Here is a 27545-nt window from a genome sequence, read left to right as displayed (position 1 = left end):
GGAGGGGCCAGTTATGCCAACAGCAGTTATCCTGGTGATAAGGCTGCAAGGAACCGATGTAAAACACCACCTGGCTTTCCTACCTAACTGGGTCTTGCTGAGCTGACATCAGCTACCATTACAAGAGCTACCATCAGCACGGGCACCCGGTGACAGTGCAGCATTTCAGCACTTTGCCAGTCACTGTGAGCATCACTGGCTGATCTGACAGTTCTGGCATCTGTGACACAGGCTGATAATCTTTTCTTGTCTTTGGGAGGCATCTGTTATCACCACCCAGCCTGTTACTGCGCAACCCATTATTTTTGCACAGACTACACTGAACGCTGGACTGGTAAGAGCCTAGAGAACAGCTGGTCTTTTTTTGTTTTTGTTTCACTTAATACGGTAGGTTATGGCACATTAAGGTCCTTTCTCATGCAGAATTCCAATCGACTTCAATGCCCAAATAGCAGCCAACAACCCTTCATTTTATCTATACTGGGCAAGATGATTGACCTTGTTTATTTTGGATACCAACCGCCCCACAGTCCTTCTTGCCTTTGCCATATCAGCGCTAGACTACCGTAACATGCTATGTGGTGCTAGATCATGAGACTATCTAGAAACTGAAGCTAGTGCAGAAACCACGTATTAAGCAGAGTGTTACACCAGGAATGCATTGCAATAGTGATTGGTTGATTGCAGGGTGGAGTTCAAGGTGCTGGCTTTAATCTAAGAAGCAAAAACACATTGGGACTTGATTACCTGATAAATCACCACCTTCCCCATTCAATCATACAGTAGTTGCAACTGCAGAGGCATTAGAAATGGGATGTGATGGCTGGCTGGACATGCTCAATGCAGAGACTCTGGAATTCGCTTGTATCCTTGGTTCACCAGAGCTTGGATTTGTTAACTTTCCAAACACACTTTAAAGCTCATGTTGTATTATTATGATGATTAGGCATGGAGGGTTATAGAGTTTAGGATAGTAAGATGTCAGGACAAAAGATTAATCTGATTGTCACATGTAAGCAACAGTCATCATCATCATCACTCCGATAAATGCATTGGTTGTTGGGGCACCATCATTGATGAGCAATCAATCGTCTCAACCCCTGATGATTGTGTGTCAGTGCTTAAGTCACCATGAAGTCCATTCCTGTCCACTCTTTTATGTTGTCAATCCATCTCTTCTTCTTCTGTCTACCTCTTCTTCTCTTCCCCTGTACTGTCCCTTGGAGGATGATCTTGGATAGGCCAGATGATTTTGTTACATGTGCATACCACTTCAGCTTGTGCTTCTTCACAATTGTCAGGAGGTCTTCGTATGACCCAGTGGGTTGGGTGATGATGTTGCAGACCTCTTCATTAGTGACATGGTCGAAGTAGAAGATGCCCATGATTTTATGAAAGTATCTCATCTCTACTACCTGTATTTTCCATTCAAGTTCTGCTGTAAGGGTCCATGTCTCGCATGCATACAGAAAAATTGAGATGACCAGTACATGCAGCAGTTTCAGTTTCGATTCCAGGGAGATGTTCTTGTTCCTCCAAATTGGCTTTAGCTTTGCCACTGTTGCTGTTGTTTGTGCAGTTCTTGCCAGAATTTCTGCCTTTGATCCTTCATCAGTGATGATTGCCCCCAAATACTTGAACTGTTTCACTGTCTCCAGCTCTTGTGGGCACCTTTAAAAAAGTTCATTCTGGTTTGAGAGATATACCAGGTTACAGCTGCAAAATCTAAGCAATCTTTTCAAGTACTCCAAGTATATACTGTATGAAGTTGTGGATAGTCCAGGATACATAACATTGTGGTTTATTTTATTTGTGATTCTTGTGCAGCAAAAGCACCCAGAGCAATATCTGTCAATATAAACTCACTTTCACACAATAGAATAAGAGAGAGGAAAGATGGCTGGACAATTAAGGGAGACGGCTAGAAATGGAGGTTATTTACCTGTAACTGGAAGTTCTTTGAGATGTGTGACCAGCAGAGTCCATTGGCCCACACATGCTCAGTAGTTCTTTTCGTGCTCCAGACCGATGGCATAACAAGGCAGTGCAGGCTGATGCCTCTCCAGTTCCTCTTCTTACTATAAATCCAGTAGGATCCAAAGCAGAGGGATGGAGGATGGGTAGAGGACTACAGATAGGGATCACATATCTCAAAGAACTTCCAGGTACAGATAAGTAAACTCCATTTTGTCTTCAAATGCTGGAGCCTATGTGTATTCCACATGTGGGTGATTGACAAGCAAGATTCAGACTGAAGGTGGGAGTGAGGACGCCAGCAGGAAAGATGCTTGAAGTACTTCAGTTCCCACTGCTGTATCCATGGCGGAGGCCTGAACTAGCGTGTAATGTTTTGTGAATGTGTCAACGGAATTCCAGGTAGCCACTCTGCATATGTCCAGTATCGGTACTTCCTGCATTGATGCAGAAGAGGCCACTTGTGCTCCCATGGAGTGTGCCCTTACCCCATCAGGCGAAGGGATATATACAAACTGGTAACATGTGATGATGCACCAAGAAATCCATTTAGAGATTCTTTGAGATGAAATAGCCTGTCTTTGCAACCCTTCCGCTATGGCGAGAAATAGCCTAGGTGATTTTTCTGGTAGGTTTGGTCCTCTGCAGGTAGAATGCTAAGGCACATCTTACACCGAGGGAATGAACTCTCCTCTCCTTAGCAAAGGTGTGAGGTTTTGGGAATAAAAACAGGTAAGTGGATCATTTAGTTGACATGAGATTCAGAAATAACTTTGGAGTGGAATTTTGGATGTAGGCAAAGGGAGACCTTTTCTTTGTAAAAAACAATATTTGGTGGGTCTGCCATGAGGGCTACTATCTTGCTCCCAACCCTTCTGGTTGAGTAACAGCAACTAAAATGTGACTTTCATGGACAGAAGGGACATGAAACATGTTGCCAAGAATTCAAATGGCAGACTGGTGAGTGTTAATGGGAAGAGATTGAGGTCCCATTGACGTGTTGATTTGATGACTGATGGAAAGGTCCTCACTAGGCCTTTTATGAATCTCACCATCGTAGGCTGAGTAAAGATGGAACATCTGTTTACTGAAAGAAGGAAGGTCTGGATGACTGCAAGAAGGACCTGCAGTGAGATAATGGAAAGACCTGAGTTCTGTAAAAACAGGAGACATCCCAGTCATTTTAGATTATCTGCAGAACTTGGAGAAGGCGGTTATACTGAGCCCAGGAAGAAAAGCTTCTCCATTTTGATAGGTGGCAGGTTCTAGCTGAGTCTTTCCTATTTTGAGTAAGATTAGCTTGGATGGATGCTGAGCAAGAGCGTTTTACTTCTGATGCCTATCCAAACACCAGGCCATGAGATATAATGGGTCTAGATTGGGGTGTCTGAGTCTGTCCCTTTCCTAAGTAAGGAGATCCCAGAAGGAGCAGATCCTGATAGGAGGATAGACTGAAATTCTCATGAGCTCCGACAACCAGTTGGATGTCAGGAGAATGACTCTGGCTCTGTCCTGACAGATCTTTCTCAAGACCTGTAGTAATAGGGGAACAGGAGGAAAGGCATATTGGATTGTTTGTCCATGACAGTAGGAGAGCATCACCCTTGGAGCCATCACCAATAGCTCCTCTGTAGCAGAACAAGGGAAGCTTCCTGTTTGTTTGGGATGTGAAGAGATCCTATTGAGGATTTCCCCACTGAGTGAAAATCTTACTCAGGATAGAGCTGTGTATCTCCCACTCATGGTCTGCAGAAAAGTGTCTGCTCAGGTTGTCTGCTAAACAGTTTTGATCACCTGGAAGGCATGTGCCTTGGATAGTGATGTGGTTTGGATGCACAGTTCCAAAACCTGACTACTTCTAGGCAAAGGGGAAGAGATCTTGCTCCACCCTCTTGGTTTGTGTGAAAGACCATGGTGAGGTTGTCTGACATTACGTGGACATGGAGAGAATGAATGAGCAGGAGAAAACCCCTGCATGCCAGGTGGATTGCTCCCGGTTCTACTATATTGATGTTCAGGCTCCTGTGGGGTCTAGGTAAAGTAGAACCTCAGCGTTACGAACACCTCGGGAATGGAGGTTGTTCGGAACTCTGAAATGTTCGTAACTCTGAACAAAACGTTATGGTTGTTCTTTCAAAAGTTTACAACTGAACATTGACTTAATACAGCTTTGAAACTTTATTAAGGGCAGGAAACACAATTCTTGAACCCCAAGACTCTGGGAATAGTCCCTGACCGCAGGGAGGGAGCCCCCCAATATGGGGAACAGCACTATCTATAATATACTATAAAACTCTAACTATACTAATATAAAAACTGTAGAACTATTTACACAATTTATTACAGACTATCAAGGATAAATGCTGGAGAAATCTGTGGGCACAGGGATTCCGACTCAGGACATGTGGCAGCAACAAGGAACTGGGGAGGCGTCAGCCTGTACTGCCTCTTCTGCCCTCGGTCTGGAGCACAAAGAGATCTACATGTGCTGGCCAATAGACACTGCTTATTAGAATGTCCAGATTCGGGCAAATGGAATACACATAGGGACCAGCACTTGGAGGAGCAGTCAGGGTGTATGAGCTAGAAATGCGAGACAGATTGGGGTAGTATTCCTGGCTCTGTCACAAAGTCTGTGACCATAAGCAAGTAACAACCTCAATCTGCCTCCATTTGTTACCTGTAAATGGAATTAATAACAATAACACTAACCTACCACCCCCTTCCCTCCCCCCCGTGTATTTTGAAGCTATGTTAAATGCAAAGCACTTTGAGATCCTTAGCTTGAAGGAGATATTGAAGGAGATACCATAGCAATTACATGCGTCTGACGAAGTGGGTATTCACCCATGAAAGCTTATGCACCAATACATCTGTTAGTCTATAAGGTGCTACAGGACTCTTTGTTGCTGTTCATAGCAATTACAGGCCACCTTCTCCATAATTCAGCTATTACCAACCTAGAGAAAGGCAAACGGCTACAATATACTTTGTTTGTTAAACATGTTTTGCAAAAATTCCTTCTGTAAGTCACAGCAATAAAACACTACTATCTACAGGACAGGGCTCCAAGAATAAATCTAACAGTAGCCCCAGTCTCAGAGGCTTACGCTAGGTCAGGCATTGCTTTCATTTTATGTTAACACTGAAAAACAGAAAATTGCCACAGCGGGGGCATGACATGCTGGGGGGCTCGTCGAGTACGTATAGAGTCTCCAGTAGTGGGACAGCTGGATTACAGTTCCAGAGCTACCAATTTGTAAAGGAGGCGACTGTAGCTGTGGTCCCAGGGGGTTTCCTCTGCATTGTCAGGAGTTCGAAAATGTTCTGATAATATGATGCACAAACCTCAAGAAAGATACTATAGTATTTTACAGCAAACCCCGCAGTTATAGCCACTGTAAGGGATAGTGTTTAGAGCTACTACTGTAGAGTGGAGCAGTGCCTTTTTTAAAAAAAATATAAGCTTGCATTATCAATAGTTAACATTTTCAAAAGCTCTGAAGTGGCTTAGGCACCTTTTTTCCACTATTAATTATTTAATAAAGGCCTCATTGTGCTAGGTACTGAACAGATATAGTCCCTGACCGGAAGAGTTTACAATCTAAACTCACAAGAAAGACAAAGGGTGAGAGAACTGGAGGATTATCATCCCTATTTTACAACAGGGAACTAAAACAGAGATACTAAGGGCCACACAGAAAGTCTCTGGCAGGGCCAGGAATTGAGCCCTTATCTTCTGGAGATTGTCTATCCAGTGCCTTAATCTTCCTCTAACACCAGAAGTGCTGTGTCTGGAGGTGGCAATACCTCTTGCAGTGGTCATCAGCATGGCAAGCATGTAGTGTGGTTTAGCAAATGGGAAAAGAGACCAGAAAAATACATGTTTAGCTACCAAAAATAATATTTTGGACACTTGAACAGTTCTTGTAAAAAATGAACAGTCCTAGCTAAACTGAGACACCGAATTATTTTTGATTGAGGCAAAGCTGTTGTAGGCAGTATAGAATACAGAAGAGAAAATGGAGAGAAAAATAAAAGACATTCAGATAGCTGTACTTATATTTTTTTCTCTTCTTGATATACATATTTAACTCTCACTGATGACAATGGAATAGTTCTTAGCAACTAAATTCAATTTTTCAACAGTACGGATGGTTTATGCAAAGAGGAGCTGAAAGGAGAAGCTGTGAAAGTACAAACATTCCCATTTTTTTCTCCATCCAAAACAGCAATAAATAAGTAAGCTGCCATACCAAATCTTCAGCCAAAGCAAAGATTCCAGTACCACTATACATTTATGTAATGTCTCTGACCCATGGATCTCAAAGTACTTTACCACAATTTCTTACTTAAACTTCACAACATACTAATCAGGTATTGTTAGAACCCATTTTACAAATGGGCAAAGAGAGGTTATACAATCTGCCCAAAGTTGCATTGTCATCTAGTAACTAAGAACCCAGGTGTTTCGGCTTCCATTGCAAAAGTGAACATTCCCTGAAATCATTCTAAGCCACCTGTGGGCAGGGCTTAAAAAACTGATAGAAAAAAGAGAAAAAGTAAGCAAAAAACTGATAGTAACAAGTGAAACTGTAGCAGAAATATAAAGCCCTCTTATGGAATTTGTGTGTATTTTTATCTGGGAACATAAACGATCAAGATACTCCCATGGAGTGTGGGCGGCAAATGGGACAAGAGGTTATTAATCAATGTACACCCTGTCACAGATGGTTTTTAAAGGGTCAGCTCCACTTTTTAGAAGAGTATAGAAGGAAGTTTCATCTTGTATGTAATCTGATCTATTAAGCCAAAAGTAAGAAATACCCTAAGCATCCAGTCAAGTGCAGACACTTAACTTCCCTGCCAAGAGCAACCAGTTTGTGAAAATGAAACTGCATTAAAAATACAGGTAGAGATAGAGGTACTTGGTTATTACAGGTCATACTTTCAAAGAAGCATCAATCCAACCTCCATTTGTACACATCTAACTGTGTGCAATCTAGGGTTGCCAACTTTCTGATTGCAGAAAACCGAACACCCTTGCCCCGCGCCTTGCCCCACCCCTGCCCTGAGGCCCCATCCCCCGCTCACTCCATCCCCGCCTCCCCGCCTCGCTCACTCTCCCCCACCCTCGCTCACTTGCTCATTTTCACCAGGCTGGGTCAGGGGGTTGTGATGCAGGAGGGGAGTCTGGGCTGGGTGATGGGACCGAGGGGTTCAGAGTGTGGGAGGGGGCTCCCAGGCTGGGGCAGGGGATTGGGGTGTGTGTGGGGGGGTGATGGCTCCAGCTGCGGGTGCATGCTCCAGAGTGGGTCCAGAAATGAGGGGTCCGGAGTTTTCGAGGGGGCTCCGGGCTGGGGTAGGGGATTGGGATGTGGGAGGAGTGAGGGCTCTGGCTGGGGTGCGGGCTCTGGTGTAGGGCCGAGGATGAGGGGATTGGGGGGAGGCTCCGGGCTGGAGCCAAGGGGTTCGGAGTATGGGAGGGGGCTCAGGGCTGGGGCAGGCAGTTAGGGTGTGGAAGGGGATGCGGGGTGCAGGCTCCAGGAGGAGTTTGAGTGTGGAAGGAGGTGAGGGGCATGGGCTCTGGGTGGCATTTACATCAGGTGGCTCCCAGAAGCGGCCGGCATGTCCAGCTGCTAGGTGTAGGCACAGCCAGGTAGCTCTTCATGCTGCCCCCATCCGCACACACGGCCCCCCAGCTCCCATTGGCCGCGGTTTCCGGCCAATGGAAGCTGCAGAGCTGGTGCTCAGGGCAGCTCTGTGCCTAGGAGCTGAACATGGCGGCCACTTCCGAGAGCCGCACGGAGCCAGGGCAGGCAGGGAGCCTGCCTTAGCCCCACCGTGCCGCCGGACTTTTAACAGCCCGGTCAGCAGTGCTGACTGTAGCTGCCAGGGTCCCTTTTCGACCGGGCATTCTGATCGAAAACCAGACACCTGTCAACTCTAGTGCAATCATTGGTGCATGCAGTTTTTGTATACTATCATGTGAGGCCATACACCTGCAGAACTCATTTTTGTCTGCGTTGATTAAATTTTCAGATGTAACTTTCTCATGTATGCACATTAGACCAGATCCAACTTCTGCTGAAGTCACTTGCATTGAGTGATGGGTTAGGCCAACAAGCAATATTACACAAAAATTATGTGTTGAAGAGCTCATATGCACAGAGGCTACGTTTTGATCAGCTGAACAATGTAGATTACACTTCAAAATCACTGGGTAAAAGCTCATAGCCTGCTTATATCATACTACCGCCTACACTAAATATACCCTTGTCCTTTGCAGCACATTCCTGAAAAATTCATCAGTGTTGTTGCCAACATATCTTTTCTTTTAACTGTTAGTATTACTGGCAATTTTAAAATCAAGATTGGATTATTTTCAAAAAGATACCCAAAATAATTCCTGTTTGACGTTGAGTGTTTGTTCTATGGCCTTTGTTACACAGAAGGTCAGATGAGATGATCACAATGGTCTCTTCTGGCCTTGAAATTATTGGCAAAAGATAATATTGCTGCACTCAGAACATGGAGGGAAGCCTTCAAACACAAATATTAAGGACACTATAATGCCCCTTTTTACACATTTTATTCTGTTACCACAAGAAAAGGCTTTTAACTGGCTGCATGGTTGAGCAGGTACCCATTCAGAGGTAGTATTAATATAGCTATGTTTAATCTCAGAGGCCCTATCTTCACTGGCAAAAAGGTGCATTTTTCAGCTGAGTTCAGCTAACTCAATTGAAGGACCCCCCCACCCTTAACATCTGAGTAGACAGCTTAATACTAGAGCTGAGCAATGAATGGAATTTGTCCCATGGGAAATTCTGATACTTCAACATTCCCAAATCACAACAAAAAAGTTGAAATATCAAAAATATTTTGTAGAATGAAAAAATTTTGATTTGGAAATGTCAAAGCATTTCGTTTTGAGTCAGTTCAACATTAAACTACATCTGCTTACGATGTTATTGTGCCTCATGGTTGTTGTTGAGGCAATTCATGCTCTCATTCTCCACTATGGCTCAGCTTCCTGGCTGGAAGACACCTCCCATGATGCACCCACAGTCAGAGGGGGCACCATATTGAATCATAGGAGAAGTCATCCAGCCAGGGAGCCCAGCCAATGGAGAATGTGGGCATCGGGCCTCCAAAATACTACTCCAAATCAGGTAACATAGAACTATAGTTTAATGTTGTGTTGCCTCAAAACAAAGTGGAAAATAAAAAATATTCTGTAAAATTGAAGTTTTCCTATGAAAAATTCCAATTTTGCTGAAACTGAATTTTTCATTCAAAATTGTTTTGACAGAAAATTCCAGACAAGCTCTATTTAACATCTAATCATGATGTAGCCACCTATCTTAAACGTGTTAAACAGGGCCTATATAGGCATTAAAGGGAGTTTTTAACTGAGTTAGCTTAACTCATTTGAAGAACACAACTTTTTGCCTACACGGACATGACCACATGGACTCATACATCTCAAATATCTCTCATTTTGAGGGACATCATTCGTTTCAGTTCCGAGAATACTTAAATTCTATAGAAAGATGGTACCCCAAACTTTTATTTCAGAAAAATTATTTCCAACAGAAATAAAAAATCATGGTGTGATGGTTACAGAAACAGTTACCTAACACTACAAGAAAAAACTCCATGGCATTTCCTGCACAATTCTAATATTTGTATGACTCTCATTTGGAATTTTGTGACACTTTGTGCCCCATATTTGGACCTTGGCAGATTATAGTGGGGTGGACAGGCTTACTTTCTGGGAATAGTAAATATATGAACTTAACTAAGAGGAAAGATGATGATTAATCAAACGTAATTTCTCTCCTTGCTAGAAAAGCACCTGCTATCTTCATCCATTTTTTCACAATAATCTCTCCATATAAATGTCATACTATTTTCTTAATATATGCAGACCAGAAATAGAATAATGAATCCCATCTGAGTTATCCGCAATGCTTGATGGAGTGACACTTTCATATATCACGTACAAAACTATCAGATAATGTTGTCCAAAAATCTTCATCATAGAGGTTTAGCACAGGGGTGTAGTACAGCACTGCAGATTTTGTTACAGAAGGATTAATTTTCATTTATAGTCATCCTGGCAACCTGAGGGAAACCAGTATATTATTGGGAAAGTCACTGCCAATATTTGCTTATTATAACCTTGCCCCAACTTTGTTTCTGCTACATGCCTAGGGAACATCATTTACCCAGTGGAGTTCCTTGGCTATGCCAATGTATGAACAATGAGACTGCTGATGTCATTCACTGGTATCTCCCTCAGGGCATCGCTAGAAGCTGTATTGTCCTCTTGCATCATACTTGCCCTTAATTTAACACTTTGAAACACTTTAGTCCCAATGGTAAAAACCCACTGTGGTGATTAGTAACAGCTATGCCTGACTCCATTCCTGCTCTCAGTCAAAGTTGAAGCTGTAGGTATAAACGTATCTACTTTTCCGATTAATTTTTTGCAGCACAGATGATCTGTTTACAAAAATCAGTAAGGCATATGGGGAAGCTACTGCATGACACAGAAATGTGCCTGGGAGGTGAAGAAGAACTGCTAGAAGAAGGCAACAGGTTAACATTCAGAAGATAACAAGGGAGTATCCCAAGTGTGTAAAAATGATCTGGAGGAGGGAATAAACTCAGAAGTCACAGGGTGCACTGATGACAAAAGCAGGAAGCTGTGAACAGAAAAATCAATGCAAAGTATCTCAACCATCAACGTTTATGGCAAGATGAATGAAACAGGTAATTTTTAATGTAAGGTAAAGCCATGGAAGACTCTAAATCACAGAGACTAATCACAGACTGATAATTAATAGAGAACAGAAGCCAGCAACAAAACTGAAATTGGTAACAGTATTACCAAATCTCATGATTCTATTGGGAGTCTTGCACTATTTGGCATATTTCTGAAAGACCCAGCTCCTGGAGTCTTGTGAATACATGAGAATCTCAGCTTTCATTTTAAAAACATTTCTAGCCCAAGTGGCTGTGGAGAAAAGCTTAAAAATGTGAGTTGAATGTACCTTAATGGATCAGAACTAGAAAGTAAAAAAAACCAAAAACACCCCAATTTTTTTTTAAATCTCACAATTATTAAGTCAGTCGCATGATTTGGGAATACGTGACTCATGATTTTTGACTACCTGAGGTTGGCAATAGTGTGGTAATTATGACTTTTGAAGGGTATGTAGGTATTTTATATAACGGCAGACAATATTCTGAAAGGAAGTGATTAGGATTTAAATATCCAGTTTTCAGCATGCACAAAAGTGTATACGTACTTATATGTATATACACACACACTTTTATGCCTATATACATATAAAAAGCATAAAAAAGTGTGTGTATATACACACATGGCATTAGAAAGCTAAACAAAGACTGGGAGAACATTTCATAGGAATAAAGGTAAACACTTAAATACTGGGAGTCTGCAGAAGTCCAACGCCATGCCTTGCCAACTGGAGCAGATGACTATGCAATTGTGGTAGGCTGGATGAGGGTTATATATATCCAAAGTATGCTCATCCAAGGAGGGGCTGATGCATCTGTTGTATTTGCTTAATTAATGTTTGTAAATCACAGAGATCCTCGGATGATTAAAAACACCTCATAAAGGCCAGCTAAAAATGGTAACTTCTGAGCTGTTTCAGCACCAAAGAGGGAGCATTAGGATCTAAGAGACTGTGAGCAAAATTCACATATGTGCAGAGGGTTTAAGTGATGCATAGGACCAATTCTGGCCCTCTGCACAGGGTGAATTTCACTTTTGATGGATAAAGTGGCAAGGTAAGTACAGATGCCAGGAGTCTGATCCTCCCATGTTTCAACAGGAGTTCCTCATATGCATCAGGAATCTACAGCCACACTGGTATAAATAACGAGCGCTGTAACAGGTGCCTATTGTTAGTGGCATTACCAACCCTAAACATTGAAAAATCATCAGTCGGGCCCCAAAAGTGGCTAAAAAATGAAGACTTTTTTAAAGAATAATTTGGGGGTTCTTTTTATTTGCCTTCTTGTTTTTGAGCCTTTAGTGTGCGTTCACTTGACTTTTCAAGATTTTCTCAGCAATCATGAGGGCTAGAAACTTACTTTTTTAAGATGAAAACTGAGATTCTCACATATTCTCTTGATTTCAGCAGCTGAGATTTTAAGAAAAAACAATGAAACTTGTGGGATTAACAATAAAATTGCAAAAACTGGCAACACTGTCTTAGGTGTACAATAGTTTGAATTATTGGACTAGGAAAGTAGTGGGGAAACAGACATGTTTTCAAATGTCTAAACAGTGGTTATTAATATAACACCTTATACCATAATTCACAACAATAATTCTTCCATGCAAAGTTCATATGCTATGTGAACACTAAGCCAGCCTCAGAACACCCAGTGACATACTGTAGGTGAGCAGCATGACATCCATTTTACACTTGGGTAAGCTGAATCACAGAAGTTAAAAGATCATGTATTAAAGATATAGCCCTTCATTAAGGATGGGAAAAGCTAAGGGATCTGGAAGAGTAATCAGGAATTCCTCTTGGCGAAGCACGAAAAGCAATGGCAGATCCACACTCCTTTAAATGGGTACTGCACATGGTGACCCCCTAGTCCAGACAACTATACTGGAAGATGCAAGTGCATGGCTCTCCTCACCACCTGTAAGGAGGTTAGTACTGAAGGCTAATACAGAGCAGTGGTTTCACTCCCCAGCCAGCTGCTGGCACTCAACCCAGGTACAACTGGAGTGGGATGAAGGCTGTTTGTGCTCTCTCCCCCCACTCCTAGATGGCCAACCACAATCTGGCTTTAAGTGACTTGTTCCAGGCTACACTAAGAGACAGTGTGTGAAGATGCTAGAACCGAAGTGACCCATCTCCCAGTCCACTGTTCCATCCATTAGACCCCACTTCAAGATATGCCTGTGTGACGGGTTGGATCACAGACTACTGCCAAGACTACTTCTGCCCCTGCTTTCCTGCCCTGTCAGCTTAGGACTTCAGTGCCCTGCCTGGTTTGAGCCAGACTTGCTAGTCTGCTGCAAACCCAGACCCAGATCTGAATCACGTCCCCTAACAGCTGTAGACTTACCTGAAAGCAGCTAACAGAGGTGTTCTTGTCTTTAACCCTCAGATGCCCAACTCCCAATGGGGTCCAAACCCTAAATAAATCCGTTTTACCCTGTATAAAGGTTATACAGAGTAAACTCATAAATTGTTCGCCCTCTATAACACTGATAGAGAGATATGCACAGCTGTTTGCCCACCCAGGTATTAACACATATTCTGAGTTAATTAATAAGTAAAAAGTGATTTTATTAAATACAGAAAGTAGGATTTAAGTGGTTCCAAGTAGTAACAGACAGAACAAAGTAAGTAACCTAGCAAAATAAAATAAAACACGCAAATCTATATCTAATCAAACTGAATGCAGATAATCTCACCCTTAGAGATACTTCAGTAAGTTTTTTCCTCAGACTGGACACCTTCCAGGCCTGAGCACAATTCTTTCCCTTGGTACAGCTCTTGTTCCAGCTCAGGTGGTAGCTAGGGGATTCTTCATGATGGCTCTCCCCTTTGTTTAGTTCCACCCATTTATATATCTTTTGCATAAGGCGGGAATCCTTTGTCCCTCTAGGTTCCCACCCCCCACTTCTCAATGGAAAAGCACTAGGTTAAAGATGGATTCCAGTTCAGGTGACATGATCACATGTCACTGTAAGACCCCAAGCCTTCATTCATCCCAGCCTGACTCACAGGAAGGCTTGCCTGCAAACAGAGCCATCCACAGTCAATTGTCCTGGTTGATGGCAGCCATCAAGATTCCAAACAACCATTAATGGCCTACACTTTGCATAATTACAATAGGCCCTCAGAGTTATATTTCATATTTCTAGTTTCAGATACAAGAGTGATACATTTATACAAATAGGATGACCACACACAGTAGATTATAAGCTTTGTAATGATACCTTACAAGAGACCTTTTGCATGAAGCATATTCCAGTTACATTATATTCACTCATTAGCATATTTTTATAAAATCATATAGAGTGCAATGTCACAGCCTGTTTCTAGATTTAACACTAGGAAAGGCAAGGGAGTGAACACACTTGGGGCTTGTCTTCACTACTGGGGTACGTCGACCTAAGTTACGCTACTCCAGCTATGTGAATAACATAGCTGGAGTCGCGATAGCTTAGGTCGACCTACCCCAAAGTCTTCAGTGCACTGCACTGATGAGAGATGTTCTCGGAGAGCTGGAGTACCAGGGTCAACAGGAGAGTGCTCTGCCATTAATTTACCAGATCTTTACTAGACTCAGGGGGGAGGGATAGCTCAGTCCTTTGAGCATTGGCCTGCTAAACCCAGAATTGTGAGTTCAATCCATCAGGAGGCCACTTAGGGATCTGGGGCAAAATCAGTACTTGGTCCTGCTAGTGAAGGCAGGGGGCTGGACTTGATGACCTTTCAAGGTCCCTTCCAGTTCTAGGAGATAGGATATCTCCATTAATTTAGATATTTAAATTGACACTCACTGCATCAATTGCAGCAGCGTACATCTCCCCGGTAGTGAAGACAAGCCCTTAGAGTGCTCCATGAAAATCTGGTCAGGGTCTCTTAGGAAGGGCATTGTTGAGATTGAAAACAGCAGCAGAAAGCTACTCTGAAATGAATCAGGGTTTTGTGGGTATGAGTTACAAGAAGCAATTAGCCAGACTTGGCCTATTTAGAGGAAAGGAAAGGAAAGGATCACTGCCAATGAGCAGTTTGAAATAGCAACTACTTGTAATTCAAAACATAAGGGATCATGGGATTAGAACTGGGCACAGACTTCTTATAAGAAGTTCAAGGTGAATTTCATTTACACTGTAGGTGGTTGGAATATGGAGTAAAATGGCCAGTCAGCAGTAGAATAAACACACTGTGAAGCTTCAGCAGACACATGAACACATTGTTGGAAGAGGAAAATCAGATGTTATCATCATGAAAGACGTGAGGGTTTAAAAAGATGAGGCGATAAAGGCTATGTGATTTACTTAGAGATACATCTTATATTACCCAACTTTCACTGGGTGTCTGTCTCAAAACACATCTACCCAATGGATGATGTACAAATATTTTAAAAAATAAGTTACCTTAGAGCATCCAGTATTCATTCAATGTTTCAAGATTACCAATGACTGTAGAGTACTATCATCTTCATGTCATGAACATTTATGTTTACTTAGAGGAATATTTTTCAACCTATTTATCTTTTGATTTGCCATTTGGCCCGGGTCCCTAATGTGTCAATCAATAATATAAACGTCTGTCCTATGCCAACTGACTAATGAGTTGATTTTCTATCATGAACTCACAAGCCATCATTCTGCATATGTCACATCCTGTACATATCAGACTGACACTGCCCCTACATTTATAAGCAGCAAAAACAACAACAGTAAAAACATGCATCAGTAAAACATGAAGACTCAAAAAGAATGAGAAATAAGTGGAAGAGAGAGATCCAATTAGTACTCACCACCAGGGCTTTTGATCTGTTACTCAGTAGTTTTTCAATATTGCTGGCTGCAATTTCCACCAAGTCACGTGCATTGTTGGCTTCCACTGTATACAGATCGCTGTATTTCGTATAAATCTGCATGAGAAAAGGAAATCATTCAGAACTACCACATGGGCCTGTTTGTTTACATTGTAATAACAGGACAGTGGCCTAGTGGATTGAATACAGGACTATGAGCCAGTAACTCTTCAGTTATTATCCACTTCCCAAATAAACTAGCCACAAGCCTCAGCAAGCCACAGCCTCTCTGCTGAAAACTGTGTCCCCATTGATTTGGGGATTCTGTGGCCATAATGAAGGGCTAAATTTATTATCATTATTGTTAATATTAATACTCAGCACTCATGAGGCTATTATGATAATTATTACTAATTATTTGCATCGCAATAAAGCCTAAAGGATCAAAGATCAGAGCCACACTGTGCTAGTCACTGTGCACACATATAATGAACAGACGGTCCCTACCCCAGGGAGCTTTGGATTTCTGAGTTTCAGTTTCCCCGTCTCTAGAAAGGATATTGTATTTACCTCACTACTACCCGTCTCACAATGATGGCTTAAGGATTAGTGCCTCTATTAGACTTCGGCGATCTAGAGCACTATGGGATCAATTCTGCAAGGAGATGAGCAGATCAAAATCAGTGGGATTTATTTAACAGTCCTCAGCATCCCCAAGCAATGCTCTGCTGCTTTCAGGACTGAGCCTTAAAAATGATGGCTCTCATTTTCGAAAATGGTTAATGATTCTGGGTGCCTCCAGGTTCTTTTGGCGGGGGGGGAGCGGGGGTAGATACTTCACCTGAGACCTTAAAGGGCCCTGACTTCCACAAAGTGCTGAGCATCCCCTATCTGAAAATCAAATGCCTATAAAGATGCCTGAAGTTGAGCCCTGAAATCACTGATGTGTTTTATTCTTCCTAAAAGATTAAGAGCCAGATACTCGAGGTGAATCAATGTGGCACCACAGAAGTAAACATAGTTATGCTGATTTACACCTCCTGATGATCTAGACACTTATTTACCTTTATTTTCGTAAGGTATATCGTTCACCTAAGGGTTTGTTTGTTGTTTTAATATTGTCCTTACTTCCGTGATTTAAAATTCACTGTGGTGAGGGAGCACCTCATTCTGTTATTCTGTGGTGTTTCGAAGGGGGATAACTACCAAAAAATTGAGAGGTGTGGGGTTTGTTTCTGTTTTTTAAAGGACACCCCTTCTTCCTACACAACCTTCTTAAAAGGGGAGAAAAACTAACAACAATCTGGAAAAAGAAAGAGAGTGTGTACCTTATGGCTAGATGGTGAATGGGGAAAATTAATTTATGCAACCAACAGATGGTCTGAGGTTACACAAGTGCTTTGCCTCTCTGAAACACTGCCTGATGGGGAGTTTTACTGTCTTGTGGGAAGTAATTCTAGGCACACACACAGGAACAGGTCCAACACTAATTCACTGGCCGAGCTCCAGCAGAAAGAGCTCAGAAACTATCCAGCAGACTAATTCTACCAGCTGTGCCAGGCTTCTCAGGGTATAATTGTATGGTGGCTTTAAAGGGACACACCAATATCGGGATCTGCCGCTTGCGGCTGGTGGATTTTGAACATTGCCAGGTCTGATGCCATTCTGATGAATGAAATCAGTCATGTCTGATAAGTCTTGTCAGTTCTGTCATTCACATGAATTACCATTAGTTGCAATCAGTTTTGATTTCCAGAACATTGGATTATATAAAAAAATTTCAAAAAAATCAAAACCTTTTTCTCCCTCAAAACTGATTTAAATAGAAAAAAGGGTTTTAATTCTTGCTTTTGGGAAGATATCCCCCAAACACCTGTAGAAAATCCACCACTCAAGCCTATGATTACATAAGATCTCACAAGTAAATATAAGTCCACTGTGCTGCAAAAAGCGGTGATTCAGTCACAGATGCTTCTTGCTCAGTTGATAGGCAGCCAATGCCCCAGTGATGTGCAAGGGGAGGACGCTAAAGATCTCATGACTCATTTTGCAAGTCTCAGTATCTTGTCAAATTCCAGCATGGCTAATTATCTCATGCCTTCCTAAAGCTCCCACTGCAGGTCCAAAACCAAATTAGACATCATGGAAAAGCATCTACAATTAGAGACAGATTTTATAAGGAGCTCAGGTCCCACTCAGGCATCTAAATATGGGCCGGATTTTCAAAGCTACTCATCATCCAGCAGTGATAGTTATGGCCAATGTGCCGATGTCTTCTGAAAATCGGGTCCTGTTTTTGTAATGACAACATGCATATTTAGTTACATTAGATAGGATAACAAAACCATAGAAGGGATATAAACCTTTTGCTTCAGGGCATAAACCAACTATTAATTGATAGGGGTTAGATAGAACATGTTAAAAAATATAGTATTTAGATAAGTTAGAAGCATTCAAGTTGGCAGGGACTGATGAAATTCACACTAGGGTACTTAGGGAACTAGCTGAAGCAATCTCAGAACCATCAGCAATTATCTTTGAAAGGGTTACTTGCCTAGTGGATAGGAGAAAGCCGTATAGCTGATATACCTAGATTTTTTTGGTAAGGCTTTTGACAGAGTCCTCCATAACATTTTCATAAGCAAACTCAGGAAACGTGATCTCGATGAAATTACTATAAGGTCCGTGCACAACTGGTTGAAAGACCATACTCAAAGAGTAGTTAACAATGCTTCACTGTCAGACTGTGTGTGGGGTGGGGGAGATGTATCTAGTGGGGTCCTGCAGTGGTCTGTCCTGAGGTCCAGTACTATTAAATATTTTCATTAATGATTTGGATAATGGAGTAGAGAGTTTGTTTATAAAATTTGTGGATGATACCGAACTGGAAGGAGTTGCAAGCACTTTAGAGGACGGGATTAGAATTCAAAAGGACCGTGATAAATTGGACAATCAACAAGATGAAACTCAGTAAAGACAAGTACAAAGTATTGCACGTAGGAAGGAAACAATCAAATACAAAATGTGGAATAACTGGCTAGGCAGTCATACTGCAGAAAAATCTCTAAGGGTCATGATGGATCACAAATTGAGTGAGAGCGAATAACATGATGTAGTTGCAAAAAAAAAAGGTAGTATCATTCTGGGGTGTATTAGCAGGAGTGTCATATGTAAGATATGGAGGTAATTGCTCCACTCTATTTGGCACTAGTAAGATCTCAGCAGGTGTGCAGTGTCCAGTTTTAGGAACCACACTTTAAGAAAGATGTGAACAAATGGAAAAGAGTCCGGAGGAGAGCAACAAAAATGATACAAGGTTTAGAAAATGTGACCTATGGGAGAAGTTTAAAAAAAACCTCTAGGCATGTTTATTCTTGAGAAAAGAAGATGGTCTTCAAATATGTTAACGGCTGTGATAAAGAGGAGGGTGATCAATTGTTCTCCGTGTCCACTGAATGTAAGATACTGTAATAAGTAATGCTTAATCTGCAACAACGGAGATTTAGCTTAGATATTAGGGAAAACTAGAAGGATAGTTAAGCACTGAAATAAGGTTACCAAGGAAGTTTGTGGTATACCCATCATTGGAGGTTTTTAAGTACAGGTTGGACAAACACCTGTCAGGGATGGTCTAGGTTTATTTGATCCAGCCTCTCAGCAAGGGGGGGTGGAGTAGATGACCTGTAGAGGTCCCTTCCAGCCCTATATGTCTATGATTCTGTGTACGATTTATCCCATAATTGACCACTACAGAGTTTCTTGTACCTTGCTCTGAGGCGTCTAGTGCTGGCCATTGTCAGAGACAGGATACTAAATTAGATACTGGTCTGATCCAGTCTGGTAATACGTATATCTACATTTCTAGCCAGGTAATCATCATGGCCAAGAGCCAGGTACATTGGGGAAAAGGGACACAAAAATTGTTTCACGGGACTGCCAAAAAGACCAAATCTGAGCTCAGTTTTGTAATCTCAAGAGGTCTAGATTTAAACAAACTGTACCAAACCCACCAGGATCTCCTATCAATAGTTAATACCCACCCTAACCACTTAAGAGACAACCACTGTAATGTTAGTGATCCTCATATATACAAAGCCTCTGTTTTGAAGCCAAATTCAGTACCATTGGCACTAATGAGGGGCAGAGCCATTATGGATTTTTATGGTTTGATAACTGTGTAACAAATATGATTAAAAGGTTAATGAGATTTTGCAAAGAAATTAGATCAATTTGAAATACTTTTTACTCTTCCGGGGCGTCAAAAGAACCATTTTTCATTTATTTTAAATTTTTCATTAAAATTTTTGCTTTTGAAAATTTCCAATTTTTCATTTTACCCCTGCCTTTCCCCCACTTTTGTTCTTTTTCTTTCCATTTTGCCACTGAAAAGAGGGAGGCAAAGAAAAAAAAACCAAACAGAAAAAAACTTTTTTTTTCATTTTTGGGTTTCACTGGCTGGGGGGGTGGGAAGAAAGGAAGGAAAAAAATTTTGAAAAAATTTCCATTCGAAAAAAAAAAAAAAAAAGGCTATTTTTGATTACAGGAAATATTTAATTCCAAACAATTGAATCAGCTCTGCTCTATTAAAATAAAACACCACCCAAGAATACCGCAAACATGTAAATATATGCAAACCCTCAATCTGCACATAGGGGGTTGAGGGTGGTGTATGCAGGTAGTGAGCTTTTGATGCAATAAGTGCTAGGGGTGATAAGGGAAATTAAAATGTTTTCCCAACTCACCAGTTAAAAGTGTCTTAACACTGAGTGTTCCATCGCAGAGTCCTAAGAGAAGGACCATGTATGTTGCTATCACATGTGCCTGCAAAAAGCAGGATGTCGCCCACAGAACAAAGCACAGCAGTAGAACCTCACCAAGTCTTCTAGCCTTTCAATACACTGCAACATTTAAACGCCCTTTATTGGTGGGGATTTGTGGGAAGTTGCAGGTAATTGAATAGCAGTTTAGCCAGAATGCTGGGTACTACTTTCAGGAACAAGGAAACATTTTCATCTCCCTTCCCAAGCTCTTACTCCAGGAATAATCCACATGATTATAGCGGAGATCCAACAACGCCAAATTGGAATCCTTTACCCCATTCGGTGAAAAGCCTTCACTGCAGGCACTGTGGGTCCTGCGGATGAGAGGGGCTCACTCTACTGAGGTTCACATTATTTCCAGAGACGCTGCCTCTTTGTCAGGGATTTAAAGACGCGCTGTTGCCAGATGACCTAACTTGGAAACTGGTGCAGCAGGAATAAACATTTGTAGGATGTCAAGTATCAGGGGGTAGCCGTGTTAGTCTGTATCCACAAAAACAAGAAGGAGTCCGGTGGCACCTTAAAGACTAACAGATTTATTTGGGCATAAGCTTTCGTGGGTAAAAAAACCTCACTTCTTCAGATGCATAGAGTGAAAGTTACAGATGCAGGCATTATATAATGACACATGAAGAGAAGGGAGTTACCTCACAAGAGGAGAAGGAGTGTTGACAGGGCCAATTCACTCCCAATTCCACTCCCAATAATAGATGAGGAGGTGTCAATTCCAGGGGAGGCAAAGCTGCTTTTGTAATGAGCCAGCCACTCCCAGTCCCTATCCAAGCCAAATTAATGGTGTTAAATTTGCAAATTTGTACGATGCTGTACTATATCATAGAGGACACAGTGCTCCTTCTCCCCCTTCTCCTCACTTAATCCTATCCCCAGGGCTCAAAGTATCAAAATTACTCCTCCCTTACCCGCCACTAATTCCAGCGGGTAATATACCCCGCTATTTATTGAACACAAATCTGTTTCAATTTTTCAGAGTGCTTGTAAATGTTAACACACTTCCCGATCTTTCCTCAAATGTGAGGCTTGTCTAATCTACCAAGGCAGGAATAATGGAGGAAAGAGTCACTAATTACTTGAGTTGCTTACATAATTGATTTGTTTGCTCCCCTTTTCCTTGAATTCAGCTTTGATGCTGCAGAAAATTAGAGCAGCAAGGGGAGGTTTCAGTATCTGCATGCAGCAACAAACTTTTCATTCTCAAAGCCTTCCACCTAGCAGTCAAACACAATTAGCAAAAGCTCATCTCTAATAGTCATAAAGGTCCTTATCAGCTAAGGTGTGTTTATTCACCTTTCAAAATGCAATTTGGTTATCTATGGGGCTTGTTCTAAAGAGCTGATTTGAATACATTTTATTATATTGCTTTGACCAAGTGAATGCAAGTTTTTGTTAGATTTTGCATCCAACTTCATTTTCAGTACTTTAATCACTAGTGTTTTACTAAAAGCTCTTCAAATTGACAGTAAAATATGCCATTTATAATGGAACAAAACCTCATTGCATGGATAAGTGAAATCTGTAAGGTCACAGCAAGAAAAATACACTAATTTCTCTCTCAAGTCAATAGTCATGTACTTTTCCCTTCAAGAGAGAATGTATTAAAATTGTTTTCTAAATAATGGATATTTATTCAAAGATAATGAACCGTAGTTTATAAAAAAAAACTTCAGCGTGAAACCACACAAGAACAAGAACAATAGTCTAATGTGCTGAAGATTAGAAGAGCTGCCAATTCCCCTACAGAAAGTACCCCTCTCCACTCTGTCTTCAAGGGCATATTTACAAATCCCTTACAAAAAAGACATTCTCTCTGCTTGCTGCAGGGTAGATAAGGAAAGTCAAATGTTTTTATATGAATCAAGAGTGAATTAAAGATGCACACTCATTGAGGGCCCTTATTATATTGCGTCTTACATATGGGGCATGCTATAACTGAAATTCCATTGAAATGGCTTTAATATATTATACCACTCAGAAAAGTTGGTTCCTCCCACAAGTTTTCGAGAGCACTGAATGTGCTCCCCTTTCAATGGCCAGCATCCTCTGCATTGTTTGCACAGATTGCCCAGAAACAGATAATAAAGGAGCACTGAATCATTCCAAACTATAGTTTAATTCCTCTGAATGTTTTCATGCGAAGGCTGAATTGTTTATTCTGTTTTGCAACTACTTCTACTTGTCTCTGTGTATCTTGTGTAATGCAAATTTTCCAAATTTAAGAAACAAAGGGTCCTTTTCTTAGGAAGGAGGGCACTGAACAGAGATTTGGGAGATGTGGGTTCTATTTACAGATGTGCCACTGGATTTTCTGCATGAATTTGGGCAAGGTACATAGAGCCAGATTTTCAAAAGAGCTCAAGTGTTAAGCAACCACAACTGAGCTCTGCATACCTCTGATACCTTCCTGTGAAATAGGGAGTATAGTACTTGTCTACATCAACACGATGTTGTGACAATAAATCTATGGATGTTTTTGAGACACTCAAATACTGCAGCAATGGAGGCCACACAAGTACCCAGATACTTGTCTCACTCCAGTCTTGCACTGCTGCAACAGTACTGGCAAGAATTATTGGACTACTACTGAATTTTATCTGTGATGCATTATATTGTTCAAAATTACCATCCACTACCTATCATGCTGATCAACAATGTCTCAGTGTTTAGATGTACTGCCCTGTCAGTGGGTATCCATTTGTTCTTACCATCAGGGACTGGGAGTTTTGAACCCTCATCTACAGAATTCTTAAGAGTCGGGCAGTCCCAACCTGCCACCCAGGAACCTGTAAACAAGGGTTAGAACAGCAACTGACTCTAACAGAGGAGTCTAGTCCTGGAATATGATTGGGGGGGAACCTTGAAAGGGCCTCAGCCCTTATTTAATCCGAGCACAAGAACAGGAAATTGTCCTTGCAACAGGGTTCTTCCTGCTCAAGACCTCTTTCCCTGCAATACCTGCTCCTACAGCCTGCTGCTTATCTCCAATAATCTGATGCTGCCTCTTTCCTGACACCTGACCCCCCAGTTTGCCTTCTAGCCTGTCTTGGACTCTGATTTCCTTGTAATCTGCTTCTACCTGACTCCTGCTCTAACCACTAGGTCAGACTGCACATTCATGACAGCTACTTAGAGTGTAAGCTCCTTGTGGCAGGGAGTGTTTGTACAGCACCCAGCACTATGTGGTCTAGGGCAATGACTAGGGCTCCTTGGAGCTATAGTAATACAAAGAATAAGAATCATAAGAGTACAACACAATTCCTGCTATTGACATGAAGACCAAGAAAAGGATAATTCCTATCTTTAATGGAATATTGTAAATATAAAAGTTACACAAATAAAATTCCTTACCTGGGTTCCTAGCACTAGTTTAGAATGTTAAGATGAAAATTTATCTAAATGGCTAGTCATCATTTATGTGACTTCTTTATAAGTATCTCATCATGTACCAAATTGTACAGGATTTGTGTGGTTTCATGAAATAGTACAATGCTTTTGTGCATATGTGAGGAAGGGATATGGGGGACCTGGGTTTGAGTCCCTGCTCTACCACAAGCTTCCTGTATGACCTTGGGCAAATCATTTAGTCTCTCAGTGCCTCAGTTCCCCATCTGTAAAATGGGAACAAACAATACTTTTCTAATTTGCCGGGAGGATTAATATATTAAAGACTGTGAATGTCATGGTCTGTAGTAGAGCCAGTCTCCAAGCAACCTAATGAGCAGAGCTGTCATGTAATAGGCCGTCTGAGCAGCTACTGGTAGGAGTCAGCAGACCAGCTCTTAAATCAGCCGCAGTAGCAGTTCATCAATTGCTCACAGCACTCACCCACTACTGTGATAGCCCCTGCCCCTGCCTTGAACCCAGCTGTATCCTTGCCTTCCTCACACCCAGTAACCTCTAATCCTCAGCTCCAATTTCTGACTTTGGCTTTAACCCTTGTTTCTGGCCTCTGACCCTGGCTCCTATTCCTGGCTACTGACTCCTGCTCCAACTACTAGGCACAACTGCCCACATCCCAGTCACTGACAGTGAGTTGCTCAGGTACTATGAAATTGGGCGAGGGCACGTATAAGTTTCCAGCACTGCAGAATATTTTGTTTACTTCATAACATTGTTTCTGTACATATTGGGTTTGTTAAGCCTCTCAAAATAAAGGGCTCCATCCTGCTGCCAATGAAGGTAATAAAGAATGTTGTCATTGATTTCGGTAGAAATAGGAAAACTCCAAGAATAGACATATTCACCCAAACCTAGTCTGGAGTGTCCCCTTATTATTATTTCTGATTTGCCATTATACTGCACACTTTCTTTGAATCTAGTTTGTAGGTAGCTCCAACCACTAAAGTAAATAATTCCTGTCCTCTTACTGCCCTTAACAAATTCCTGAAGCAATACGAATACTTTCTCTATTTAAGTCCAGGGCCTGAGGCTTTTACTTATGACTACGTAACTTGTTTGCAACTAATTGATTCATTATAGAGCATAAACTGCAAACTGTAGCCACAAATCCTCACCGTTTTTTAAAAAAATGTTCATGCCAGGAAAATCAGAGAGATCATGTTGAACATGGCTTACTTTTTTTGGTCAGATACAAAGTCTAAATAAAATTACAGTAGTTTCCTAGCAACCCACAGATGTCTTTGTTCTTGAAATTCTTATCACCACCGCAAAGGAAGAAAATGCCCAATATTTTACATTATCCATTGCTTTTTCACAATTATTAGTCATAAAGTGCTGTGGTGATCCGAGCAGAAATTACAGGGCAGACAATTTCTATATCCGCGACATCTCATTAGTAGTGATGGATGCACTAGGAAGTTCTAGAACAGGCGTTTCGCCGTCCGAGGCCAATAGGGGCAGCGGGAAGCGGCGCGGGCGAGGGATGTGCTGGCTGCGGCTTCCCGCTGCCCCTATTGGCCTGGGACGGCGAACCACGGCCAGTGGGGGCCGCGATCGGCCGAACCTGCCGCGTCAGCAGGTGAATAAATTGGCCCGGCCTGCCAGGGTGCTTACCGTGGCAAGCCGCATGCCAGAGGTTGCCAACCCGTTCTAGAACTATTACAAGAGAGAGCCCACTCATAACGGATACATTCACCAATGCTCAGGCAGATAGTGGGAGCTTAATCCTGCAATGTGCTGAGCAATCTGGCCTGATCCAGCAAAGCACTTAAGCATCTGTGTCTCTCTAAGCACGAGTAGTCCCAAAGTCACGAGACTATTCATAGGCTTACAGTTAAGCAGGGGCTCAAGGGCCACTTTGCAGGATTGAGACCTTTATCCTTGTCTACCCAGGTACTCAGCCTGGAAGTGTGTAAGGGCAAGAAATTATTTCCATGATCTCGATTTCATATGTATCTAATATCTCAAAATAGACATTCAATTCTTCACCTACCACACAACAAAAATAAGAGGGGGGGAGGGGATGTTCCTTTCAATAAAAAAAATGATCTTTCAAAATATCTCATTGGATGTCATCCCAATAACAATAAACAATACTGTAATAGTCAACATGTACATAGCACTTTTCATCTTCTAGTCAACTTCGCACTTGTATGAATACACCTCTACCCCGATATAACGCTGCCCTCGGAAGCCAAAAAATAAAATCTTACTGCGTTATAGGTGAAACCGCGTTATATCGAACTTGCTTTGGTCCCCCAGAGTGCGCAGCCCTGCCCCCCCCGGAGCGCTGCTTTACCGCGTTATATCCGAATTCATGTTATATTGGGTCACGTTATATTGGGGTAGAGATGTACCTTGCGAGCAAGGATCTTACAAAATTAAGCTGTATAGTCTCCCTGAGAGGTATGTATTGTCCCTGTTTCACAAATGTAAAAACTGAAGCCCAGAAAGGTTCAGTGGCTTCTCCAGCATAAAACAGTAAATTTGGTGACAGAGTCAAGAAGACAACCCAGGAGTCCATACTCCTCAACCCATGCTGATAATAGATGCTCACAACTATATGTGGGAGTATATCAGGATCAGGACAATAGAAAACTTGAGCACCCATAGAAAAGTACTTCAATAATCCTTCACTACTGACATATTTTGGCCAAAGAACATTTATTTATTTCATTTAAACACAGTGATACATAGGACAATACCTATCACCAAGCTGAAGCCCCATGCCTATCCTCTACATGGGGGTGAATTTCACTCACAGAAAACTAGATTCCCTTTCTGGCATTTGACTGACCACTACATTCAGAAAGGTTTCAGAGTAGCAGCCGTGTTAGTCTGTATCAGCAAAAAGAACGAGGAGTACTTGTGGCACCTTAGAGACTAACAAATTTATTTGAGCATTGGAACAAGGAAATCCATCCCCTGCTGGCATGAGAGCAAGCTGAAAGCAAGTGTCATAGGAAGCTGGAATAGGATGGTTTGCCACTTATACTTGCAGGCATGATTAAAAACAACAAAAAAACCTCCATATGCCAGGAATAGTAATATGCTCAATAATTTCCCAGCTCATCATGTAGAAATAATTGAAAGTATGGTAATGCTGAGTCGCCCCTTCCCCTTGAGTCTGAATGAACTTTGTTAATGCAGCCACCTATGCTTAGACTCTTATAACCGACTTCACATGCTTGAAGAAGGAGCACTTCAAAAATCCGGTTTATTGCTAAGGGAGCTGAGGGAGAGTAGCATGTGCAAGTTATAAATGAGGCACCCAGTGTTTTGACAATCCCTTAATTTCCATTCGAATCATAAGGATAACATGCAGATGTGTCTTCAAATTTCCCAGCCTGCATTTCTAAAAGTGATTTCATTTCACTGACCTCAGTTAGAAACATGTAATCTCGACAGAACTTAATTTGGAGGATGCTCTTCATAATTCTCACTCCTTTGGTATTTGGTTTCACATAAAAAACTATATAGCAGTGGCAGGGATGTCTCTTTGGAGCACAATATTGTTAAAACACTGCTTTCATGGTTTGGAGACCACTATTTACCCTATCCCATCTTGTCTATTGTCTCAAACGCTACCCATTGGGCTCTGTAATTCACCTCAGTGAATGCGTGAAATGCCTATTTTCGGTGCCTGTGTTCATTGCCCAACTGCAAAAATCCCTTAATAATCATGCTCATCAATGATAAGGCTTTACATGTTTAAAAGAGCCATGCAAACCTCAACCACTTAACCTCCACAACAGCCTTGGGGTAGCTAAGTAT

The 27545-nt window shown here is 41.7% G+C and overlaps 1 protein-coding gene across 5 annotated transcripts in view; it reads right to left on the bottom strand.

The window, feature by feature from the left end:
• CACNA2D1 (calcium voltage-gated channel auxiliary subunit alpha2delta 1) overlaps window positions 1–27545 on the bottom strand; it is a 658640-nt gene that overhangs the window by 532826 nt on the left and 98269 nt on the right. For all 5 annotated transcript variants that reach the window (XM_026648660.2, XM_026648662.2, XM_026648663.2 and 2 more), the window contains one exon: window positions 15538–15654. In XM_026648660.2, the coding sequence (XP_026504445.1) occupies window positions 15538–15654 (117 nt within the window). The remainder of the gene's footprint in view (window positions 1–15537; window positions 15655–27545) is intronic.

Source organism: Terrapene carolina, unplaced genomic scaffold (assembly GCF_002925995.2).
Source record: "Terrapene carolina triunguis isolate 2854851 unplaced genomic scaffold, T_m_triunguis-2.0 Scaffold68, whole genome shotgun sequence".
NCBI classification, from domain to species: Eukaryota; Metazoa; Chordata; order Testudines; family Emydidae; genus Terrapene; species Terrapene triunguis.
This window is presented reverse-complemented; position numbering and strand designations above follow the sequence as displayed.